The sequence below is a fragment of the Tyto alba genome, unplaced genomic scaffold, assembly GCF_018691265.1.
Source record: "Tyto alba isolate M040663 unplaced genomic scaffold, T.alba_DEE_v4.0 Super-Scaffold_1000006, whole genome shotgun sequence".
Lineage (NCBI taxonomy): Eukaryota > Metazoa > Chordata > Aves > Strigiformes > Tytonidae > Tyto > Tyto alba.
Genome location: NW_024881272.1, coordinates 22,274,787 through 22,298,301, shown reverse-complemented (window position 1 = coordinate 22,298,301; position 23,515 = coordinate 22,274,787). Strand labels below are relative to the sequence as shown.

At 35.3% G+C, this 23,515-nt stretch overlaps 1 protein-coding gene across 5 annotated transcripts in view; it reads left to right on the top strand.

The window, feature by feature from the left end:
- The window catches only part of MIGA1 (mitoguardin 1), a 44,442-nt gene that overhangs the window by 7,353 nt on the left and 13,574 nt on the right, over positions 1-23,515 (top strand). For 4 of the 5 annotated variants that reach the window (XM_033000729.2, XM_033000730.2, XM_033000732.2 and 1 more), the window contains exons 6-9: positions 342-478; positions 1,221-1,344; positions 3,299-3,376; positions 19,088-19,188. In XM_033000729.2, the coding sequence (XP_032856620.2) occupies positions 342-478; positions 1,221-1,344; positions 3,299-3,376; positions 19,088-19,188 (440 nt within the window). The remainder of the gene's footprint in view (positions 1-341; positions 479-1,220; positions 1,345-3,298; positions 3,377-19,087; positions 19,189-23,515) is intronic. The other variant, XM_033000731.2, reaches the window with a different exon arrangement.

Sequence of the window (23,515 nt, the reverse complement as noted above, 5' to 3'; positions counted from 1 at the left end):
GAGGTATTTTTTCAAAATACTTTTTTTTTTTTTTATTTCTAATAAAATAATATTCTACTGTTATTTGTAATAGTAACCCATAACATTATTTTTAAAAGTAAGTAGGAAAAATACATTGAAATTTGTTGCTTTAATCATATTGTGATCTTCCTTATCTTATTAAAAAGGCAGATATCTTTTTTTTTTTTTTTTTTTAGACTGGGAACTCCTGTTGTTTTAGAAACTTGTATCTCTGCTATGATCATGCTTTATTAGCTACGTAGTTTCCTGCAACTCTAAAATGTGAATATATGTGGAAGCTGTGTGTTTGATGGAATGGAGGTATTCCTGGTCTCCCCTAGGTATGGAGCTTTTCGAAGAAGCGCTGCGTCGATGGGAGCAGGCACTAACTTTCCGTAACAGGCAAGTTGAAGATGAAGCAAGTTGTGGTTCCATTAAGCTGGGAGCAGGAGACGCGATTGCAGAAGAAAGTGTAGAAGTGAGTATATTCACTTTGTAATCTACTGTTGCTGCCCTGACAATTTGTTGTGTTTTGTTACCTGAATCTTTGCAACTTCTAATTCGATTACCAAAACTGAGAATTAATTCAAATTTCCAATTTAGTGGTATTGCATTTAAAGGCCATCTAACTTTGTTCTATTTGATTTTTTTTTTGTTGGTTTTTTTTTTTTTTTGGTTGGTTATTTGGAGGAGGGGGAGAGGGAATTAGAATTATTTATTTTTTGGCAATTGCTATTGCATCGGTCTTTGCTTCCGCACGGTATTATCAAGCTACCAAGCAAACATACTAGTTCTCTGCACAAAATCCCTTGGGTCATCCCTTTCTTTTATGACTATGTAAGAGGACATCTGCTCAGCTAAGATAAAGGTCTTGGGAAAGATGATCAATTTATGAATATTCATAATGTGCTTGAATTTTATTTGTATTCCTTTGTTCTGATTAACTAGATTTTGAAATAAACATACACCTGTGTGGCTTTCATCATTTCTAGTGAACATCACAGATAACTTCAAAGTGGTTTACAATTCAGTTTTTATTTTTATGGCACTAAAGAATATATGTGCATGTATTTTGGATGTTGAAGTATTTATCTGACAGTGTCCTTGTGTGGTTTGTAGGAAATTAATGTGGCACAGTTTGCTCTTTGAAGGCTTAGATTTTACAAAGGAATCTTACAGACTGTGAGCAAATAGAAAATCTGATGTCTATCTTCTTGCAGGATATCATTAGTGCTGAATTCATTCATAAGCTTGAATCCCTTCTTCAAAGAGCTTATCGTCTTCAGGAGGAGTTTGAAGCCACCCTTGGGGCCTCTGATCCTGCTTCTCTAGCTAATGATGTTGGTGAGTACTAATATTTTACATTTTTATTGCTTGTAATAATGACTCTTGGGGAGGAAGTCACTGAAATATCCACTGAGCAGAAATATATCTATCAGTAAATAAACAGGAAAAAAAATCAGGTTCTTTACATTAAATAATGTTTGATTTAGTGCTGGTATTTTAGATAAGAATGGATTGAGAAGACATTTTTTTCTCTGTGGCTTGTCAGTATACTTGAGAATTTTCATAATACTTCTTAATTTTCTGAAGTTTATGTTGACTTGGGTATTTAAATATTTATGCAGTAAGAATAAATGACCCTTTTTATAGCATGAGTGTATTAGAGCATTTCAAAAGAAGTTTCATATGTCTTTTGAACTGTTGAACTGTGTATGCATGTACTTTTTTTTTTTTTTTTTTTTTAGGTTTGTCATAATTTTTTACAAAAAAACAAAACCAAACCAGAAAGTCTTAGTCTGAAACAGATATTCATTACCAAAGCTCTTATTCATGGTGATGGCAATTTGTCACAGTTATGAATGACTAAAACCAGGATGTTAAAATGGTGAATATAATGAATAGCTGCTGCCAAACATGCTGATTAAGTACAGATAGTCTGACTATTTAAAGAATTGGTTTAACATAATCGTATCAGTCTTTAAGGACATGTTCTTTTATAATTCAAGATCAAGCATCTCATTTCAAATAACTGTTAGACTTTAAAGGGAGCACATGTTCTGGAATTAGTTGTATTCAGTAGTCTTGTTTGTTAGGCTTGACTGGCACTAGGTGGCAGTACTCTCATCTCTTAGCCCTGGTGTTATGCTGCAACTACTAAATACAGCTCTGAGTAAGGTGGGAATTAAATTTAGTCAGAGTTGGCTTTCTGACATATCTATGTACACCTGTTAATGTAATTCTTAAAGCAGAAAGTGTTTGCATGTTTTGCTTTGGTGTCTGAAGCCATAAGCCCTAAATAAAGTTGCATTGTATATTCATTATTAAATTACAAGTTTATTTGTAATTTCTGTCTTCAGGCCAAAATAATAAAATGGTATTCAAACGACTAAATGTGATGTTTAATGTGTTTAGTTATTGTTATGCTTGGTTAACCTGAAAGTATTTTAAATTTATATTTTGTTTTTTAAGATGTGATAACTAGATTATTGTTTATCACAAATGTTCTGAGACTTTAATTCCTGTCAAATGTTCTTTGTAGAAATAATTTGTGATCTCTTGAGTAGATGTCTGTTACTTTATTATGAATTTTATTTGTGCTGGCCCAGATGAGTGAGGAAAACAAGTAAGGAATAGTTTTAGTGAGTAGCATTTTCACTGTTTGGGATTTGGGGCTTTTTCATCACTGTCTTGAATTTCTGGCTTGAACAGCAAGTAATAAATGCTTCACTTTTTCAGAATGTTTTAGAACAAAACCAGAACATCATCATCTGCTTCCAAGCACCACGGTGCTTGGAAGATTTAATAAAGAGGAAGATAATGTTCAATATTCAATATAAAAACATTTCATCACTGAAAATTTGGTAGATAATTTAATGACCTGTAGGATATGATACTGAGTGTAGCGTGTGAATATTTGAAGTAGGATGTTTTTGAGAGTGACAGTTTTTTGGTAACTTTCATAGGAGAGACAGAAAAGTATGTTTGGGAGAATCCTAGAGGCTCTCTTATGGGCTTATTACCCTTCTCTCCCCTGCCCACCCTCCCCCTCCCCCCCCCCCTTTTTACTTTTTTTTATTTTTTTTATTTGATAATCTAGTGAAAGTAAATGAAAGCTAGTGTCAACAGATTTTATTTTACTACCCAAAAATATACATGTTAACAAGTAATACTTACTTTGTTTCAATTCTATACAAAGCTTTGTATTACTCTTTTAGGAAGTGTGCTAGTATAAATATTGATCACTTGTTTTCCTTTTTGTATGTGTGCGCACACGTGCACGTATTAACAACAACAGGAATGGAAGGGTTCAAGAGCCACAAGAATAAGCAAGTCCAAGAAAATTATGAAATCCCTGTGGCCAAAAGAAGTAAAAGTAGTACAGCATTCTTCACACTACTAAGAATAAGAATAATATCCTACTGCAAAATACAAATGACGGTTCTGAACAGAAACAGAAATGTAGGTGCCTCTTCTCTGTAGGAACGTATGTAATTTGTGTCAAAAGAGGCAGCATCTGCTAAATCAGAATCAGTAGTCCTGGACAATTTATATCCAAAACTTCTTAAAATAAGCTAGATAAAGAAAGGACCCTAATCCATCATTTACTGTTCACTAATCTTGGAAAGTGGAAAATGTTCCAAATGATTGGGAAATTGCCAATTTAATTCCAAATCTTAAAAAACAAACCACTCCAAAACTCCAACACCCAAGTTAAGCAGCATGCTTGTGAAATAGAGTTGCTAATTTGCAGTTCTTCTACTTTTTATTATGCTGTCTGTGGTATCATTAGTGCCAGCTGGTACAGTTTTATCATAGGTAGTTTTTTGTGGACTGTAGGTTTCTGAGAGATCTGCAATTTGGGGGATTCATATAGTATACATTAGATGACAGTAATTAGCTCACTGACATGAACATTTGTTTATACTTCTGTCTACTGTTAAGGGAAGGGTTTGCTTTTTAGAGAACATGTTTGGTCGAACACAGTGATTTTATCAACTATGAAGGTGATAAAGTCATTTGTAGAGCTGGAAGTTGATAAAAAAGATGATCATTTAAGATGTTAAAAGCACTGAATTCATGAAAAGGAAAGGTTGGTAATACTGATCTGAATTACTTGTTTAAATGGTTACAGTCTAACAAATGACAATTGAATCTAGGCAAATATGGATTGTAGATATAGATGAAAGATTTTAAAAGGAAAATAATAAAGAAATACTCTTGGAATGCATTAGGAAAATTATGCATCAAAGTCAGTGTAAGTTCTCAGCACAGTGCCATAGAAAAAAAGACCATTGCTAATCTTTGGCTATGTGAAAAGGACAGCATCAGCATAGAGGCAGAGATACGATCTTGTTTTTCTATGTTTTTAGAATACTGTGTCCAGTTCTGTTCATATTTCAGAAGATATGGAAACACCAGACAGCTCAAAACAAGCCATAAAAATGATCCATGTTTTGGAAAAACAAGCTAATACTTGGTTTAAGTTGCATATGTCCAGCTCTTTATTGAAGAAAATACTGAGAGGTTACTTACTTGTTCTGAATAGCTACTTACACATGGAAAAGGTATGTGCTGCTGGGGGTTTTGTAGACCTTGTTGTCAAAGACATAACTAGATCCAGTTTCTAGTTGTTCAAGTGAAACAAGGTCTGAAGTAAGTAGCCTCTGAAGCGTATTGAGGGTATTTCAGTGTTTTAGACAAATATTTTTATTTTTTAATGCTGTTTTGAGGGATGTTTTTATTCCTCTCTGAGAGGAAGAGATGGACTTGGGGTAAATGGTCATTGTGGTCTTTCTGGCATTTAAGCATTTCCTCTTACTACTGCTATTTTTTCTTCTTTTCTGGGCCCTGTAGTGAACAAGAAAAAGCCTTTGTTGTCCTCACTAGGGTCATAACACTTGTATCTTGTTGCTAGAATGCTTATAACCAGCTCTTATGCTTCAGGGTTTCAACTGTTGACCCACAACAGTAGCCAGAAAATATTTCGATTTGTTTCACACATGATGATTAAATATAGTTTGTGGATTTTTCTTCCATTTTCTTAATCTGAAGCACTTGTGAGTAGCCACAGCTGGAGACAGGGTTCTGACAGTTGGACAAATGCTATCAAGTGTCATCAAAAGATTTGCTACACAGCTGTCTGACTAGCACTTCTTATTCAGAAACCCTGAGTTGTTACAAGCTCCAAATTTGCTCAGGAAGTAAACTTTCAAAGGTAAAAATTTCCATCAATTTCTGGTTTTCAGCTTTCTCTGTAAAATCTCATGTCGAACTCCTGGGGCTGCTGAAACCATGCTCTCTCCTACTTGTCTATTAGTCACAGATGTTGCTCCTTTCCAAAACCTTTCAATGTAACTTTTCCCAGGTCATCATTTCCTTCTCCTTAATCAAATTAAGATCTTAGTGCTGCCATTGATCAATCATACCACAGATTTGCTTTATATTTTGTGATCCCACTTACTAGTTGAAGTTGGTTGGCATGATAAACAATTTGCCAGCCAGTTTTGAGAAACAGTCTTCTGAAGGAGTGTACAGGAACATGCTATGTGGGAGGCCCTGCTGGAATAGAATAGCTGGTCACTGCAACCACGTCTTTCATGATGTGGCCTAAAGTGCTTCTGTTATGACATGTAAACAGTAACTTGTCAGACCTGGTAATCATCACTTGAAGTGGTTGCATGATGTGGTTTAATTGCCTTTCGATTCTTCTTGTGTAAATTGGCACCTCAAAATGCCTTTTTTTTTTTTTCCTAGTTATATGTAAGTTAAATATTTTATCTTCCAGATATTTCTAAATATTTAACTTATAGCAGTGCAGAAGATATAGGTATAAATAAATACCTTTTCTCCTTGTGGGTAGAATTCTATAAATAATAATAATTGCAAATAATAATTTTCAACTCTGTAAGCTATTGTTGAGTTATAAACAACAAAATACAGCCCTGGAAAAGACTTGCATTTTGTATAGATGAAATAATGGAACACAATGATGTTCATTTTTGTTGTATTCTCCACTGGACTTTCAGAATCATCCATCATATAAACCAGCAATCTAAAATAGGATTTATATAGCAGAAATATTTCTGGACATGAAATTAAAACAAATATGCAGGGCTAAACTGCTGTTGTTTTTATGCTGATCCTCTTAGGACTGTGAAACAAAATGGGAAGCCTAGAAACAGGCTTTTCTGAGGCACAGATTAGCTGCACTGAATCAGGAAGGAGGAAGCAATTGAATATTTTATTTCGCATTTTTCTGCCATCTTGTTATTTCCAAGTGGTGAATGTGAGGGGGTGGAGGGTTTTAAAAGCTTCCAGTACTTTCTGTAATCTGTCCTTGATGAAAGTTGTTTGTTTTTTGTTTTTTTGGGGTTGTTTTTTTTTCTCTTTCTTTTTAGATCTTTTCTAGCAGACTCAAATGTTAGTTGAGCTAACTTGGGAGGAATGCAAAGAGTTAGGAGAGAAACAATAGCTTTACTTATGAGCAGAATTGCAGGTCAGAGGGGAAAATTCTCAAATTGTAGGGCTCCTTGTCAGTACTGAATTCCTAATACTTCACATTATTATTTTGATTCGTACTGTAAAAAGAAATGCTGGCACCCAAACTAATGGTGACTTGTGTACACTGGCCCTTAAACTTTTTGATAATAATATTAAAAAATATTAATTGATTACATTTTAAAAATATTTACATTTTATTTTATATTAATTATACAATTTAAAATTAATTGTTTGAGCTACTGAAGTAGAAGATCTCTCAAAAAGGTCAGTGTTGTTGGATGGTTTTGTTGGAAGATTTGTCTGTTTCTTTTTTTAATTTTCTTCTCACACTCAAAGATATGCCTGGCATTTTGGAGAGAATAAGCGCAGCCTTTAACCTAGTGACAAAACTCTTTGGAGAACATATTTACATATTAGAAACCTTTTCTCCAGCTGCTCTTTAAACAAATAAAAAAACCTCTTTGCATAATCAAGGAAGGTGTTGAAAGCTTATTTTTATATATTTTATTAACAAAGACTTCTATAATGTTGTAATGTTCATGGGTGAATATCTACAGCCTATACTTTCCTTCCTGCCTCTGAAATGTTAATGGAAAAATTTTGGTTTGAGAATATTATGTTTTATTTGGTTATGGACAAGAAATGTTTCTGTTTATAATTCTCAGACTCCAATGAGGAGGTGGGCAGTTTGTAATAATTAATTTAGGAGGCTCTAGTAGTACATACTATAACTTTTTATGATGGCTTGAAAATGTTTCCTTGCTTTGTGTTCCTTGAACGTAAATTTACATTAAATTATTTCTTCATTTCTTGGAGAAGGACAAAACATTTTTCTAGTGGCTGAAACAGAATTGAAATCAAAACAAAAGAAAATAGTAGCTTTTTCTTTAAGTGTGGAAATATATTCATCCCAATAAATGCTCTTGTAAAGGAAAGAAAACAATATTACTAAGTCTGAGGAAAAGCCCAGAAAAGTTAATCCAATCCTATTAAAAAAAAAAAAAAAAAAGGCGCATAATTTGAACATAATTTAACTCCTTACAGTTTGTGTAAGTTCAGTAACCGCTGAAGCTTACTGCGTTTTACTGTGAGGTCTCTTGTATTGCAACTTATTGCTGCAACTCCTTATTTCTCATTCACAGTAGATACTCAAAAGGCAGATGTTTGAATTGAATAGCATGTCTTCTGCTATCAATAATATTTAAGACTTTCACTTAAAGGCATACTTGTCCAATATTAATAATGCTTCCTTTCTAAATCACCTTCAGCAAAATTCTTTACCAGAAAGTACCTAAGCACAATGTTGAATAGTAGAGTAAGACTGGTGGTTAAAAGGTCAACTTAAAACTTTAAACAAAAGTATTTCTGCAAATGTTGTGTCTATGAAAAGATTATAATGCTTGGCTTTCTCAGTGATAATTATGGCAATACTATACTAAAACCTCAAAATAGCTTTGCATGTATCTGCAGTGAAATTACTGGTACTGAAAAAAAATTGGAGAACTCAAGGTCAATTATTGTATATTAGTTTGGGGGGTGATATGGGTAGAAATTTCCAAAACCACTTCTAGTAAGATCAGAAAGTGTCCATTTCTGATTTTTGAGGAGCCTTGTTACCATTTGCCCAACAGCTTTGCTCTTAGATCCAACCGTGAAGGCTATTTATACACCTTGTTGCTTTTCCTTAAATGGCATCCCTGAAACCTGTCTTCTTTCTGTCCACACCAAAACTCTTATTTAAGCCCTTGTCTCTCTCACTTCTTGACTCCCGATGTGTTCTCCTGTCTTGCCTTGTCCATTTAAAACTTGCTGCTCTCACATGGACTTCACTGTTGTTTATAAAGATCACCTTTGCTCATTTTTCTGACCAGATTATTTCTTTTGCTTAAGCTATCTCTCTCCCTTAGGAGCTTCTCTTCAAATGAGATATAAGCTATTCCTCCTGTTAGCTCTAAAGGCTGCTCGTAACTGAGCCACAATCCACCTACCTGATTTAATTTCCCTGACGTTGTTCAGTTAGCTGTTCCTGTGCTTCCCTGCTCAGTCCTCTGAACACAAAATCTGTCTGCTATTTCTCAACTGTCTCTGCTTGTTCTTACAACGTGTGAGCAGCTGCAATCATCTCTTTCCCCAGTTCTCTTCTTAGTGTGAGCTTCCTGGTTCCACATAGCTACCCAGGCAAACTCTAATTACTTTCTCCCTCTTTTTCCTTTCTTCTCCACCCATCATTTTCTAAATCTATGAAAAAAGGGGGAAATATAATGAAGCTGTTCCAGTTCTTTATATGACTAAAGAACATTTGTACAGCAGTTTATGCAGTTAGTGCCCCACAGTACTGCTCAAGGACTAGTTAACGCATGCTGTATCATCTCTGTGTTTATCACATACCCCACAACAGCAAGCACACATGACTAACACTACTTTAAAGGTATATTTTTTGAGCGTTCCTCTTGTATCTTTTTTGGTGGCCGTTCTAGTGCTTAGTTTTAGTCAACAGTTTCTCCATTATTTTTTCCCGAACCTTTTTAAAAAAGTATACATATTTACCTTAATTTTGTGTAAAGAAAAGTGATCGTTTTCCCCATACATCAGGGCTTGATTTAATAATCACTTGCCTTCATTTTGAACACTTTTGAAAAGTGGTGTGTGGAATAAGTGGAAACAGTTTTCCAAAGGCAGAAAGTTCCTTTTTTTTTTCTTCTCTCTCATGTTCTTGTGGTATATTCTTAACAAGTTATAGTTTAGAAATTCTTTTTCTTACTAAAAGGGATGTATATACACTTAACTTCTATGTGTTTATATACATTGTGAGTGTAAATGTTCCAGAGGCAGGAAAAATCATACCAGACTGATGGCAAGTAGTGAGGGTGGGATAAGTGTTTATTTTTCTGGCTGGAGTATCGCAGTGTGAGGTTATATAAACGGATGACCAAGAACATGTTTTGGCCCATAGGGCTAATTCCTGGTTTAGAACTTCTACTAAAACAATTTATTCTTGCATTAAAGTCTATTTTTAAGAGAGGTTTGTCTGAAACATTCTTGGGCGAAAGGAAAGAAGGAGAATGAGAATGGGAATGGGATGGGGGAGATACGGACAGTGATTGTTTAGAATTTGAAAAGGCTTCAGAGGTAATCAGCTCTCTTAGCTTGCTAGTTTGATCTTGAAAGTGCAGAAACAACATTTTCAGATTTTTCTGATTGCTTTTGAGCACAATATCAAAATGGAATATCAACAGAATCGTGTAAAATCAGCAAATGTAGCTCTCTGCACTGTAGTTCCTTTATTAATTCAATAGTTCGGTTAGGACTAAAATAGATTTCTGTCTACAATTTATTTTCAGTGGCTTAAAATGAAAGCATTGTGTCTGTGTACACATGCAAAAGCTAACAGCTTTTCTTGACTGATGTATCTACTATGTCTAAATTTTGCTGCCATTTAAGTCAGATTCCCATCAGCCTGGCATAAGTGGTTGTAGGTATCCACATAGCAGACTTCAACGATTGCTGTTTACTAGGCTTGTTTGTTATTTAGCACTAGCCATACCCCATTACTACAGCAATACACGTTTATTTACCAAGCATATAGTTTGCGGGGGTTTTTTAATTGTTTAACCTATAGCTGAGAGGTACAAGTAGCTTGTGTAAGCATTACCTTCCTAAATGCCTTTTTATATCTTAGAATTTTCTTAAACTTTTGTTTCAGCTTGAAACATTTCAAAGTTGAACCTATATGTGAGAGTACATCCATTTTTCTGGAAAGTTAAACCAAAAGGTTCTGTGAACAATATCAAAAGAGGGAGTAAAATTTAGTATTTGTGTGTCATTTTCTCTCATGCATGTATTTATGCAGCTAATTACTAAAACTGTTAAAAAATTTAAGATGTGTTTTAAATTAAAAATTGAGATGTGTTTTATTTCCTTTCTGATAGTTCAAGCTAAACTTTTTTAAAAATAAATTAATGTCAGTTCTCTAATTCTTTGTGGGATATGTGGTCTGTGCACTATGTCCCACCTTACCTAATCCTGTTAGTAGCAGAGTGCTGTAGTGTAGTTTATTCAAGAGCACATCTATCACACCAGGCTTTATTCTCTCTACTGCTATTTAAAGCTGCCCTTGTTCTACATGCAGATATGCTGCAAGTATTTAAAGGTAAACGTATACATATTTCCAGATAGCCTAAATTATGCACATTCTTTATTATTCAAGCTTTGCTTTATTTTACTTTAATTTATCACAGATAGCTAATGTATTGACTAGATAGCAGCTTTAACTACATTTGTTTGAGTAGCTGCTAGTCAGTGTCAAGCTATCTTCCAGGGTCAGGTTACACTAACCGTTACTTACATTATACTTCAAGTGTCAATATGTTGTTACTAATGCATTTAGCATCCTTATAGTGTTATTAATTTGGTTTTTAATTTAGGTTTGGTAATTGGTGTTATTTAGTAAACTAAAGGTCCAGAGGAAAAACTCTTCATTCAGTACAACTTTTTAAGGATTCTTATCTCATTCTTTCCTACTCCTGGGGGCAAGTGGAATGCAGGCAGGCCCCAATCGATAGAGCACTTAAGATATTCTTTAAGTCTTATTGTTTAAAGTTAAGCATGTGTCTTGCTAATTTAGGTGCTTAAACTGGATGCAGTGTGCAGCTGGGTTTGCAGAAGCCAGTCACATTCCTGAGCAGTTGCACTGGAGTCTGCAGAATTCTGTAAAACAATTCTGCCCTGAAATTCAGGTGAAGACTAGGATTATTATGCATTCCTGTGTCTGCCTGCGTCAGATACACTAGTCTCCATTCTGAATACAGAATCCAAATTTTAGTCTAAATCAAATACATATATTTGCATCTTTAGATGTTGATTTCACCAAGGACCACCAGTTATATGGTTGGTTCTGTCTTTCTGTCTATTAATTCTGGGGATAGAAAGGTATCAGTCTTTCTTCTCTGATACTGTCTTTATACATGTAAGCGAAATTATGAACTGATAGTATATTTTTCTTTTAACAGAAAAGTAAATGAATATGTGGGTTCTTTTTTCAGTCTGTCTCACTTGGTTTGAAATGTTAACATCCTTGAAGTGTAATGTATTAGCTAAAGAAAAACCTTTTCAGCAATTTCGTGTTTAAAATCTTACTTTGAAGAGAACGTGTTGAATGATCCCATGGCTTTGTGCTGTGTCCAGTAAAATAGTTCGTATGCTAGCATACTAAACTGGTTACTGTTTCCTTTTTTTGTATAACAAATTATAAAGCAACAAGTTTCAGGAGCTGAGCAACAGTTGCTGGTTATTATTGTCCTTTTTAATCTCTAGATGTGCTACTATCTGCTCTTCTGTGAAGAGATGCATGGTAGGAAAGCCAAGAAGGTGGCAGTGAACTGCCTTGGAAAGAAGCAAGGGATCCTGCTAGTAATACACTTGTGTAAACATCTTGCTTTAAGTACCCACTGATTTCAGTAGATTTACACAGGCGTAGTCGAACTGAAGCCAAACGGATGGTAAGACACCTCTCTCAAGTCTGGTGAGAAGGCTTTTCTACCGAACTTGCTTATGGAGGCTTCTGGTATTAAAGGAGCTAATTCTAGATGTTAGGCCTTCAAGTTAACCTTGTACTTCCTTCTCCTGTAAATATGACATTGCATTTTGAATTTGCGTCACAATGAGTTAACGTACTATCACGCTGAATGTGGTTGAACAGGCCATTCCGTTGTCACTGGAAAGTGTCTCTGCAAAAATAGCGGTAGGTTGTGCTTGTTTTTACGATGTGAAGAACTAAGAAAAGGCACTGACGCTCAAATCTGATGACTAAGGTATCTGGCAGTCTTCAAAGTGCTGTGCTATAAATCCCCAGTGGACAGCTTACATCTTAAAATAAGCAGCACTGGAATTCAAACTAGATTTTGCTGTGGACGAAATAGATGTGATGCTTTCTGAACTACAGGAGAACCAAGTACCCCTATGAAAAGGAAACAGTGACAGCTTTGTGTTGTACATCCATCTAAATAGACTCTGTCCAGATTAGAGAGCTGAGCAAACTTGATCACCAGATCTTCTCTCTCAAATCAAGTACAAGTACAGAAACTGCTATCTAAACTATTAGACTTGAAAACAAGAGGGTGGTCAAAAATCAAATTCTTTTGTAAGGGAGAGGGATTTAAACCTTAATATCAGGGAAGACCCCACTGATTTTTAACTTTAGGGTAAAGAAAAAAAGTTGAAGAAAATTTTAACCCCCTGTAAATGTAGAAGCTTGTAATGTGCAGTTACAAATAAAGTTTACATTTTCAAATAAATGAAAAGCTGTATGATAGGGAGAGACCTAACAGTGACACTTAGTTTACACATGATACACATCTCAAATCTGTTTCAGGATCATATGTCTATGTCAAGCAGAAAGTTAGAGCAGTAAACCAGGGAAGTGAACATATGTGTAAATTTATTTCGTGTTTACTAAGCTGATTTCTCAGCTGTCAGCACATATGATGTGTTGGTTCAGGTTATAAAATACACATTAGATACTGCTTTATTTTCCTGAAATACATATTTCAGAAATCTAGCACCATATGTGTTTATTCTGTCTCTTCCTTGAGATTTGAAATGCAGAGTTCCTCATGGTGAGGTCTTTCTATTTTGAGATTTTAGTTTTACAATAAAGCATGCCATGGTGATTCAGGGACAGCTTTCACAGGTCACATTCTCTATAACAAAATATTTCTAGCCTTTTGATAATTTTTTTGCTTAAAAAAAAATCGCAACTATCAGAAGATATTCCAATTTGATTATCAAATTTATGGTAGAGTTGTTCAGCAGATTTAAATCTTGAAAGAATCATTTGATTTAGCACCATTCCAGAATATCAAAGCTATATAATATTTCCTAATACCCTTAGTTATTTAATGTACCAGTGTCTATGGATTACAGGCAATAATTTATACTTAAATTCCTTTCTTAGGTATATTTGATTTTTACTTGAAGAGGCTAAAATGATTATTTATGCACAAGCATTTTGTCCTGTCTTTACCTTTGCTAGATGAGAGCATGCAAGGTGCTTGATTTTACTGTTTTAGAATATAAGAGCGGTAGCCATATTTTTTTTTGTTTTATATATCATTAAACATGTGGTGCTCAGCAGATAATATAATTTTATGGACAAAGTCATTATCTTGAAGGTCTGAAAATAACCAAATTATTATAAACATCTCAGAAATTGCTATTATTTTTTTTCAAAGTATCTGGAAGATCTCTTGGAGATTGTAAGGTTATTTTAGGCAAGTTCATCTTTTTCCAGATGACAAATATTGCAAATCTATACATCTCAGTTTTCAGGTGGATTTTATTGTTTATGTATATAAACTTAATGGATTGTACAATTCAATTTTTATATGCATTCTCTACTTACATTTAAGCATGAAAAATCTATTACTGTTATCTATACACAAGCTTTTAATTCAGCGTTTAATGAGCTGGACTCCTTTTGTCTTAAGAATAACACCAAAGTAATACAGAACACTGTGAATGAAGAGCACCTTGTGTTTTGCATAATGATAATTAGGTGAGCATTCAGTGTCTTGGAAAATGGGCCTTTGTATACTCTTTGTAAGAGTATAGTAGTGGAAGGCTTTTATGTGGACCTCGAAGGTTGTAGCTATGCTTGGAAACTATTATGAAAGCTCTGTTGAGTCAACTTTTACCGAGGAAGTAAGATTTGGCCTTCTCAAGCCAGAAGATTATTCTCTGCATGAAAACTACTATGTTATTTGTTAAGGGCGTAATTTGAAGGCTCAGCAGTCAGCTCAGCTGAAACTTACCTTGAAGAAGGTCTGTGAGTGCTAGGAGGAAGGTGAAATTGCAAATATTAAGTAGTTGGTGCTGTCCTGTGCTCTGTGTTCCCTAGTCGTTCCTTTCTATCAGATCACTGCTTGAGCTGATGAGTTCCTAGCTGAGTAGTGGTGAGCAGAAGCTGTGTGTTCACAACGGGGGCATACTGGAGATGTGAGCACGTACTGACAGCCAGGCCAAATGATTGTGCAGCACTGGAGTATCTTTCTGTGGGTTTGGTGGGGTTGGGAGTTGTGGTTTTCTTTTTTATTTTTTTTTTAAAGGAATCTCTCACTTCAGTTTGCATCAGAGAGGTCCCAAAAAGAACCATGAGACATGTTTAACTTGTGATATATGCTGATGTACTGGTAGAGTACAAAATTTGGTTAGATATTTTTAAAAGACCCTGACCTGAAATATATTTTTATGCTGAAGTTAATAACAGCTTTGTTTATATTCAGTGAGGTGAAATTCCTCCAGCTATAGGCACTTTCTTGAACCCAGATATTTGTGTTACTGGAGAATGTAAATGCATAATTTAGCAATAGCTGTTAAATCCAGAATGGTCTGTGTGGACACCCCACTCCACTATTGATTTGCTTTTTTTAAACCTGTGACTGTATGACCCAGTCATTAGAAGGTGCTATCTGAAGGTTGGAACTGTTTTCTTTTTATAAATATGACATAAAGTAACACTGCTTTCTAGGTGCATCCTGTAAGACTTTATGTAATACATTAGTAGCTACTTGGTAGGACTGACGATTTTTTAATGAATAACCAGTCAACACTCTCTGAGTTACGACTGTTTCTAAACGTAAATAAAGCTGGTTTCGGATGCTTCAGCAAGTGGTGACAAACCACTGTGCGGCTTGTGACTAGCTAGAAGACTGTGACACATTCTCTTGAAACTGAATTATGTAGTAATTCATGCTTCTGTGCTCTCTGAACTTGACTGTTGTAATTTCTTTGCCTAGGCATGAAGCCACACATCTAAGGGGCCTGACTAGCACACAACACTCCCTGTCTGTGGTAGCCTGTCAGAATACTGGTACCCGACTTTTCATAAGTGGATTCCTTTACAAGGTTTTCTCCCTTTCAGAGTCTATGAAGTCTCTCTCACCTGTTTTCCTGCTTTTGATGTTATTACTACACTGATACTCCACTGAAGTGGGAGGGCTGGGGAGAATAGGAAACCATGGCTTTAATGGTGGCACTCAGAATTAAATTCCTTAACTTCCAGTGAGTTCTTTGCTAGTGGGTAAGCGCTTTCCTTTTTTAACCACTGCATGTAAGTACCAAACTCACTTGTGAACTCATGCGATGTTTCATTCAGGGTTGGAGGGAAGATAACATATAAACAGTTCTCAGAATTTTAAAACATTATGTGAAGGTGAATACTTCCCAAATGAATGCAAAGAAGTTAATTTGTGTGCAGTTCCATCTCCAAGGTCAGATTTTGCTTTGAGAGTTTAGAGGGTTAGTTTTGTGGCTTGTCTAAGCACGCGAACCTACCAGAGCAAAGACAAATAAATATTCTAGTTTAGTACTCTGTGAATACATGTGAAAGTAGCTTTATTCTGGTTTGGGGGGTTTTTGCTTGCTTAGTTTCAAATAGATAGTTGTTTGCAAAATCTTACAAAGCTAGGATTAATTTCACAAGCTTTAGCAATACTCCATATTCCTCCATTTTTTTTTAATACCCTTAATCTAGTTTTAGAACCATGTATGCATTTTAAGGCACTACAACCAAGTGTCTTGATGGCAATTACTGTTGTCAGTATGAAGCTCTACTTCATCCTCGTTACGAATATAAATGAACCCAAAATAACTCCCTGGCTTCTCACATAAGTAAAGTATATTTGAAGCTCACATACTCGCTACTATTCCTTTCCTGAAGGTATTAGACTGCCTAAGAACCAGGGATGACTGTATGAGCAGTTGCAGCCGCTGATGGGTGAGTTCCTCTTGCAGCTGTTCATTCCAGGAGTCTCATCGTGCTGCTGTCTCTTTTTTTTCATGTTCTTGTGTCTAAGAATGTTCTCCTGGTACTTGCGTGGTATGTACTCCAGCTGTAACTTAATTTCCACCCTAATGTTTTCATAATAGTGTGCTCTCTGCACAGTGTCAATATTGGTAAGCACCTGCTTGGCTAAGGGTATTTTAGGGTCTTAGGGTGGTGGAGGCCAGAAAGGGAAATAGCTGACAAGGCTGTTTTTCCTTAGGGGAGGCTGTGCTTTGTACACACATATCACTTGCTAAAGGTATTATTTCACTCAACACTACCAACCATTTTTTAATCGTGTTTTTTTTGTCATAACAAATTTTGTGCCTTTTTTTGTAATAGTGAGAATTTTCTTTGAGTGAAAACACAGATATTCCATATTCAACTAACACGTTAGGTGAAAGTTTTAGGCCCATATTAGAAAACTTGTAATTATGACTTCAGCAAATATAGATTCAAAATCTTGTTATCTCTAGAGCTTCATGTAATCTGTAGCAGGCTGAATGCAAACTCTACAGAAGAACCCCTGATTCTGTAGTATTTTGGGCTGGAAACTCTGTGGTTCCTTCATTTACACTAATTATTTTTTTACATATATGCAGAATAAATTTTAGTTAAATAGCATTATCGCCATTTATATGTAATCGATCACATAGCCCAGTGTTAAATACTTCAGTGTCAGTTTGGGGATATGTGGTTGCCACTGAGCTATAAACTCCCATCTAAGAGCAACAGCACAGTAATTATCAGACACTATCCAAAGGCTTTGAGCCTTCAGTGTGTGGTATAGTTGGGACTTCCTTGTGAGGGTGGTGGAGATGTTCTTGAATTGTAAAGAAGTTGATATATAAGACTACGTGACAGCTGCACTTCGTGTGAATAAGTGTTGGGTCCTCACCTTAACAGCTTCATTAAAGCCATCAGTAATTTCTTTATAAGTATGGCCCACGCCTTACTCTCCTAGGAGTTTGTAATCTGCATTGCTACTGGTGAATATAGCTGTTTACTTATCATGAAATAAGTCTTGCATGTTGCCTACAGGCAGGGAGGATCAGAAAAATAATTTCTGTGGATTGCACTTGAACCAGTTGCTAGAGGGCTTTTCTAACTGAGATGCAGAAACTTTTGTTTTAATTGCAATTTTATTATGGAAAACATCTTAGCCAAAAGGAGAGGTTCAGTGGAAAAATCTGTAGCCAGGCTATACATCCCTGTATTACCCTACGTTACTGTGGTTTCAGCAATTGCTTCTGTGAAAAAAGTGATATTAGAAAAGCATTTAATGTAATATTAGAAGGGGATTAATGCAAATTATGAGCTAGAAATAAGAAAGAAACATCACGTTACCCATCTGCTCTTACAAGACCAAGCAAATGCTTTACAAACCACAGTTTGGTTTTCTGTTCAAGCTCTTCAGATTCCAGTATGTGATTGTTTCTCAACCAACTTGGATGATGCTGTACTTTTCCTCTTGGTTTTAAGAGGCCAAAAGAAGGAACAAATTATTAGGAATGATCTGAAAAATCAGAGACACTCGTATTAGTATTGGTGAAGTTGTGATTACAAGTAGGAATCTGCCTAACTCATTCTAGTAAGGTCTTTGTCCAAACTTTTAATAGTTTTTTTCCCTTAGTGAATAGTCTCAAAGACAGATATTTATTATGTGCAGTTTTTGAACTGTCATTCCAAGTCCATAACCAATAATACCATAACAACCACCGAAATAATAGTAAAGTTATGTGGATTTGTAGCACTTCAATTGATGAGTAAACCATTCCAGTATATTGGCATTTGGCCACTTTGCTATGTAATAGTGTTTATGAAGTATTGCTGTAGCAACAGGTCTGGATGACATTGGGTAGCTGGTTGCTGCTGGCTGTTGGAAATAAAACAGACTTTTAGCAACACATGTGTAATGTCTGAAGGTGAAGTAACCCAAAATAAATGCCTGTGCTCTACAGAGACCGTAATGTGGGGTACGTAAAGCCAAAGTCTGACTTACTGACTTACAAATTTAATCCTTCTGTGGAAGTGTTTCTGTATGGTGAAAATGAAACCATGTATGCTAGTAATATGTGCAACAGTTGAAATCTGAGAATAAAATAAAGGAAAACTGAGAGAAACTGTATTGCAGATTAAGAAAAAAAAATCTGTTATTTTGAAGGCTTTAAGAATTATAGTGCTATAGGAAATACTTCTGGATTTATTATTTCAATGGAAAAACTTTTTGGGGAAAGATGATACAGTGAAGATTAAAAACTTCAGTTGCTCTCATGAAGAACCAGCAAATGAAAAAAGTCATGGGAAGTAGAAAATGAAATGAGTTCAAGTGAAGCTGAAACCTGTTTGTTATTAGTGGACTTTTATTTAGAACAGTATTTCTTGGTTACTAAAACATTGAGCATTTGTTATATAACAGAGCCAAGTGAAATACTTAACAGAGGGTTTAGATCAATATAGCAAAGTAATATCTTTAGATAGATCTTCAAAAGTCTATCAAAGAAAATGCAAAACCCCTGGGGAAATATTTTTTCTTTTCTCTGTTCATTGCAGATAATGTTTGTAAATCTGCTTTAAAGACAAATACAGTCACTTTTATATATGTTAGTGGGTCATAGGAGAATTTACTCTCATAGTAGTACAATGTTGTGCCTTTGAAATGAAGTACTACATTAAAGTATAAATGAAACACACTTTCAAGACTTAAATGGAATTTTCTGGTAGTCTAATGATCATTTTTTTGGTTGTATTTTTATTTTAAAGATAAAAATACAGACATTACTGTAAAGGATAATGCGGATGATTTCTGCCTTCGAGACACCTTAAGCATTGCATCAACAGACTCCTTTGTGTCCACAGCTGAGGTAAGACTCTTAAAGATTGCTTCTTTAAAGATTCAGTGATCTATTTGAACAGTGAACAGAAGAATCTTAATTTTTTGCTAATTATTGTAAGGAAAGTGTATTTCTCTTGTGGGGAATAAAGGAAATGTTCCTTGCTTATTTGTAACCAGCTCCCTAGGAGTTCAAGTAATTTTTTTTTGGGGGCATTGGCAGAGTGTTTCCCCAAATCATTCTAGAAGGAAGTTGCTTTTGAAAAATATATCCGATTTTATTAAGTGAAGAAGCACAAACAATTGAGGCTATAGTAGTTCCTTTCACTATTAATTGCATTTTTCTGTTCTTTTTTTTTATTCTTTCCTATTCCCTTGCCATAATATGAAGATGTATGAAGAAGGCTTTATTTTTTTTTTTGGAGTTGGTTTTTTTTGGAGAGGAAATTATTAGATATTGACAGCTACCTATTGTAGTACATTCCATGCACAATATAATATACTTCATCTAACGTTCCCTGATCTTCTTGGATAAGACCACACAACATACATAAAGAAATAATCTTTGGATAACAGGGCATTGTCTATTGGCTGAAATCTGCTACAGTTTCCTTGAAGTATTTGAAAGAATTTTATATACAGTGCCACACTTATTTGAATGAGGAATATCTCCTTTTACAGTCTCTCAAGAGCTGAACTGATCTTGAATAGCACTCTTCTCCAAATTACATGAAAGGCAATTGGTCTCAGTAGATAAATTCTTTGTTAGATATTGCTGTCATATATGCACTACGACCAAGCTACTAAACTCAGAAACTCAGACAGATGTAAAAAGAGAGAAAATTGCATACACGTTATTTGCAATGATCATTTTGACTGTCTATTGTATGGTTTCTTTTCCATAGCATAATTAAATTGTGATTACCTTGATTTAGTAATTCACATTAAGTTGTGGTGGTACACTTTGGTTTTGGTTGTTTTTTTTTTTTTTTTCCCTGATGAACTTTCCTAGTGTTTTTGCAAATATGTAAAGATGAGATCAATCCATTATTATGTTGCTTGACTTAAACAAACAAACAAACAAAAAAACAAACACTGAAACAAACAAGAAAAACACAAAAACCAAACCAAAACAAAACAAAAAATCCATGATGTATCGCCTCAGTGGAATTACTATCCTATCCTGAAGCTAAATTGTCTCAGTATTTGCTAAAGCAATGTTTGAGTCAAAATTGACAACAGAATTGTCTTTCCGTAACCTGAAAATATTCTCCACATTTTGATACCTCAAAGCCACTTCTGTCAACATATTCTTCCAGAACAAAGTTATGAAGACTTTCTTTCCAGCTGTTCTAGCCTTTGCCAATAGAAGAAGCTCTCTGATCTCCTTTCTCAGATTTAATGAAGAATCTTAAAATTCTCAGCTGACAGGAATCCTGCAGATTAACAAAGCCATAAAAAAACCTTTGAGTGTTGATGTTCAAACCAGACCATCAAAAATCTGGATTAAATATAAGCCGCTAGACTTAAACTGCAGGGCCAGTTAGCTCTCTAGTAGTAGCTACTGGGGCATCACTGGTGCTACAGGTAAAATAAAGCTGTGAATTGGTCTTCTCTTATGAATATGTTACCTTGATGTAAAATTTTGTCCATCTTCTGTGGGTAAAAAATAAATTAGTATTGCAAGTAACTATTGTAATGAGAAGGAGTAATAACTACTTCCCAGTGTATTTCAGCTATTCATATGGAAGAGTAACACTTTGATATAACTGGATTAGCATGGATATACCACATTTTTTTTTATTCTAAACATGATAATGTCTGATTGCTTCTGCTTTCTTATCTACTACTTTTTTTTTTTTTTTTTTTTTCTCTTCCACTTGCAAAAAAAGTGAAATGTTTTAGACTAAGAGGTCTGAGGCTTTTCCAGTTTTGGATTTGCCATAGCTAATGGGCAAATAGACAGTTGTTCTTTCATGCTATGCTCCCTGATTTTAGTTGCAATTTTAGTAACTGTCCTAAACTCTGCTGATAGAAATGTTTAGCAAAGTTTTTAAATTTGAAATTCATATATGTGTGTATACTGCTGTGGGATAGTCCATATCCCTCCCCCCACACTGGAATTATTAGTAATTTCACCTTCTGGGAAATTACAAAGTAGCAGCATTTTTTGTGGTCACATCATGCTACAAGCTCTGTGTTGACAGTTATTCATCTTCCTTCTATGTTGTATCCTGTCCCAAAGAGCAGAGACTGAAAGCTATTTTCATGTTTCAGTGCTGATACACAGTCAAGTCAAATTTAGTTCACTGCCCTCAGGAGAGACAACAGCAAAAATACAGGGAATTCTAAAATAAGACTTAGATAGATGTTTTGAGGGAAACTGATAGGGATACGCTTAGGAGGCAACAAGAATGTTGTGCTATGTTATGTTAGGACCAAACATAGGAAGACTGCTTTCAAGAAAAAACTGTACAAAATTGGGACAGTTGGCAGAGTTTAAATCACATATCCTTTTGATGAGCTCTACAGGATAGCAGTAGGGTATGCTAAAACCTCATCTTGCCTATGGCTGATAATCAAGAGGATGCTGAGGATCATGCATTTTACGGCAACTCATACAAAATTGTTCCAGTCTGGACACCTACAATACACAGACGTCAGTTGCCATCCCCAAGCCCAGACAGACTTCTATTCCTAAACACACGTAAGCTCTCAGAAGCACTGCAGAAGGGATGGTAAACACAACAGTTTACCCTAATTAAGTGAATGATACTGTATACCATGATAAATAATGGTATTTTTTTACCCATTTGAGACCACCTGCCATCAGCTTGTGTTTGAGGGTTAGTATCCTTTTCATAATCTTTATATCTTACCTCCTGTGTGATCAAAATAGCTACCACCTTTGGCAAGAATGAGCGTGCCAGACAAAGGTCTCCACCATCTCTTTCTTGGCATCTCTTCTGTCTTTCCAATAGAAGTTCTTTTCTGCTCTCCCTGACAGTGAGCCTCATTGCCACCTCTGTTGTCAGTGCACATGCATTTGTCATGTCTTATTTTCATATCTTGACTAGAACTGAATCTGTATTTCTATTAGCAAATATACTTTGCTTGCTTTATTAAAATGTTAATCCAAAGTTTAGGAGATTTTTTTAGACTTGTGAATAAAGCCTTAGCTGCTCTTTTATCAGTAATTCCTGTACTATGGTTGTCTTCTTCTCAATTCAAGTCTTTGAAAGCAAAACAGTGCATGAAGAAGCAGGCTTTGACAACAGGGAAAGAACATCAGTTTCCATATGCCTGTAATTATTCGTATATGGCACCAAAACCTTCAAAGTGACTGAAACTGAGTTTTAGGTTCCGAAAGTGCTCAAAAACAGCCCTGTCACTGAAGGGTAGGGTTACCTTCTTCCTGGTTTCCAGATAGATATTTTATTCCTTTCCTGAAATAGGGAATACCAGAGGAATTAATGTTGCCAGGTAGTAGTAAGGTGTATTCCTATAGCATTTGTAAGTGGGATGTTAGGTTTGGGGCTTTTTTTCCCTCTTTCATCACAAAAATCAGAGACATGCCCTCCTGCATTCTGGTTGCTTTCAGAAGTGTAACCATAATCACTAATCTGATTTTCTCAAGCCATATTCTTCTCATTCTGGTCACTTCTTCCATGTTCATGTCATCTGTCCAGTTTCACATGGATTATTGTCTTACCTCAAAAACAAATGTGGTACAGCAGTCCTGTAGACTAGCATGCCCTGAGTAGCAAATTGTAAGGAACTCTCTATTCTAACAATTTTAATGAGGTATGGTGTGCCTCATATTTACAGTCTTAAGAAGTGGAGAAAGAGAGGAATAATTAATCCCTGAAGTCTTTCATTCTGCTAACAGTAATGCTGTTTCTTTGAAGAACCTGTACCTGAAGTGCCACTAACCACTGCTTACTACTTTGGGCAAGCTCAAAAGATTTCATGGTGTCCAGTGAATCACAATATCCAGTAATTAAAGCTTCTCTATTCATATCATCATCAGAAGCTTTCCACCTCCCAATAAATGTCAGTGGTGTTGTAGGCAACAGAAAAGTTCTCTTCCACTTTGAAGTAATTCCTGTTCCTATGTTTTTTCTAATAAATTCCTCAAACTTAATGCTTCATTTGTGTTGGGGTTTTTGGTGTTTTTTTTTTTTTTTTTTTCCATTATTTGTCTTCTGCATCCTAATAGATGTAGCCCCAGATAAAAAGATTCCATTGTGGGGAAAAGTTTTTCCATGTGCCAATGAAGAGTAGTCACTGGGAACCAGATTCCTATGATTCTTTCCAAGGGCAACTGTGGTTGCTTACTGTGTGGCTATGAATGGGAA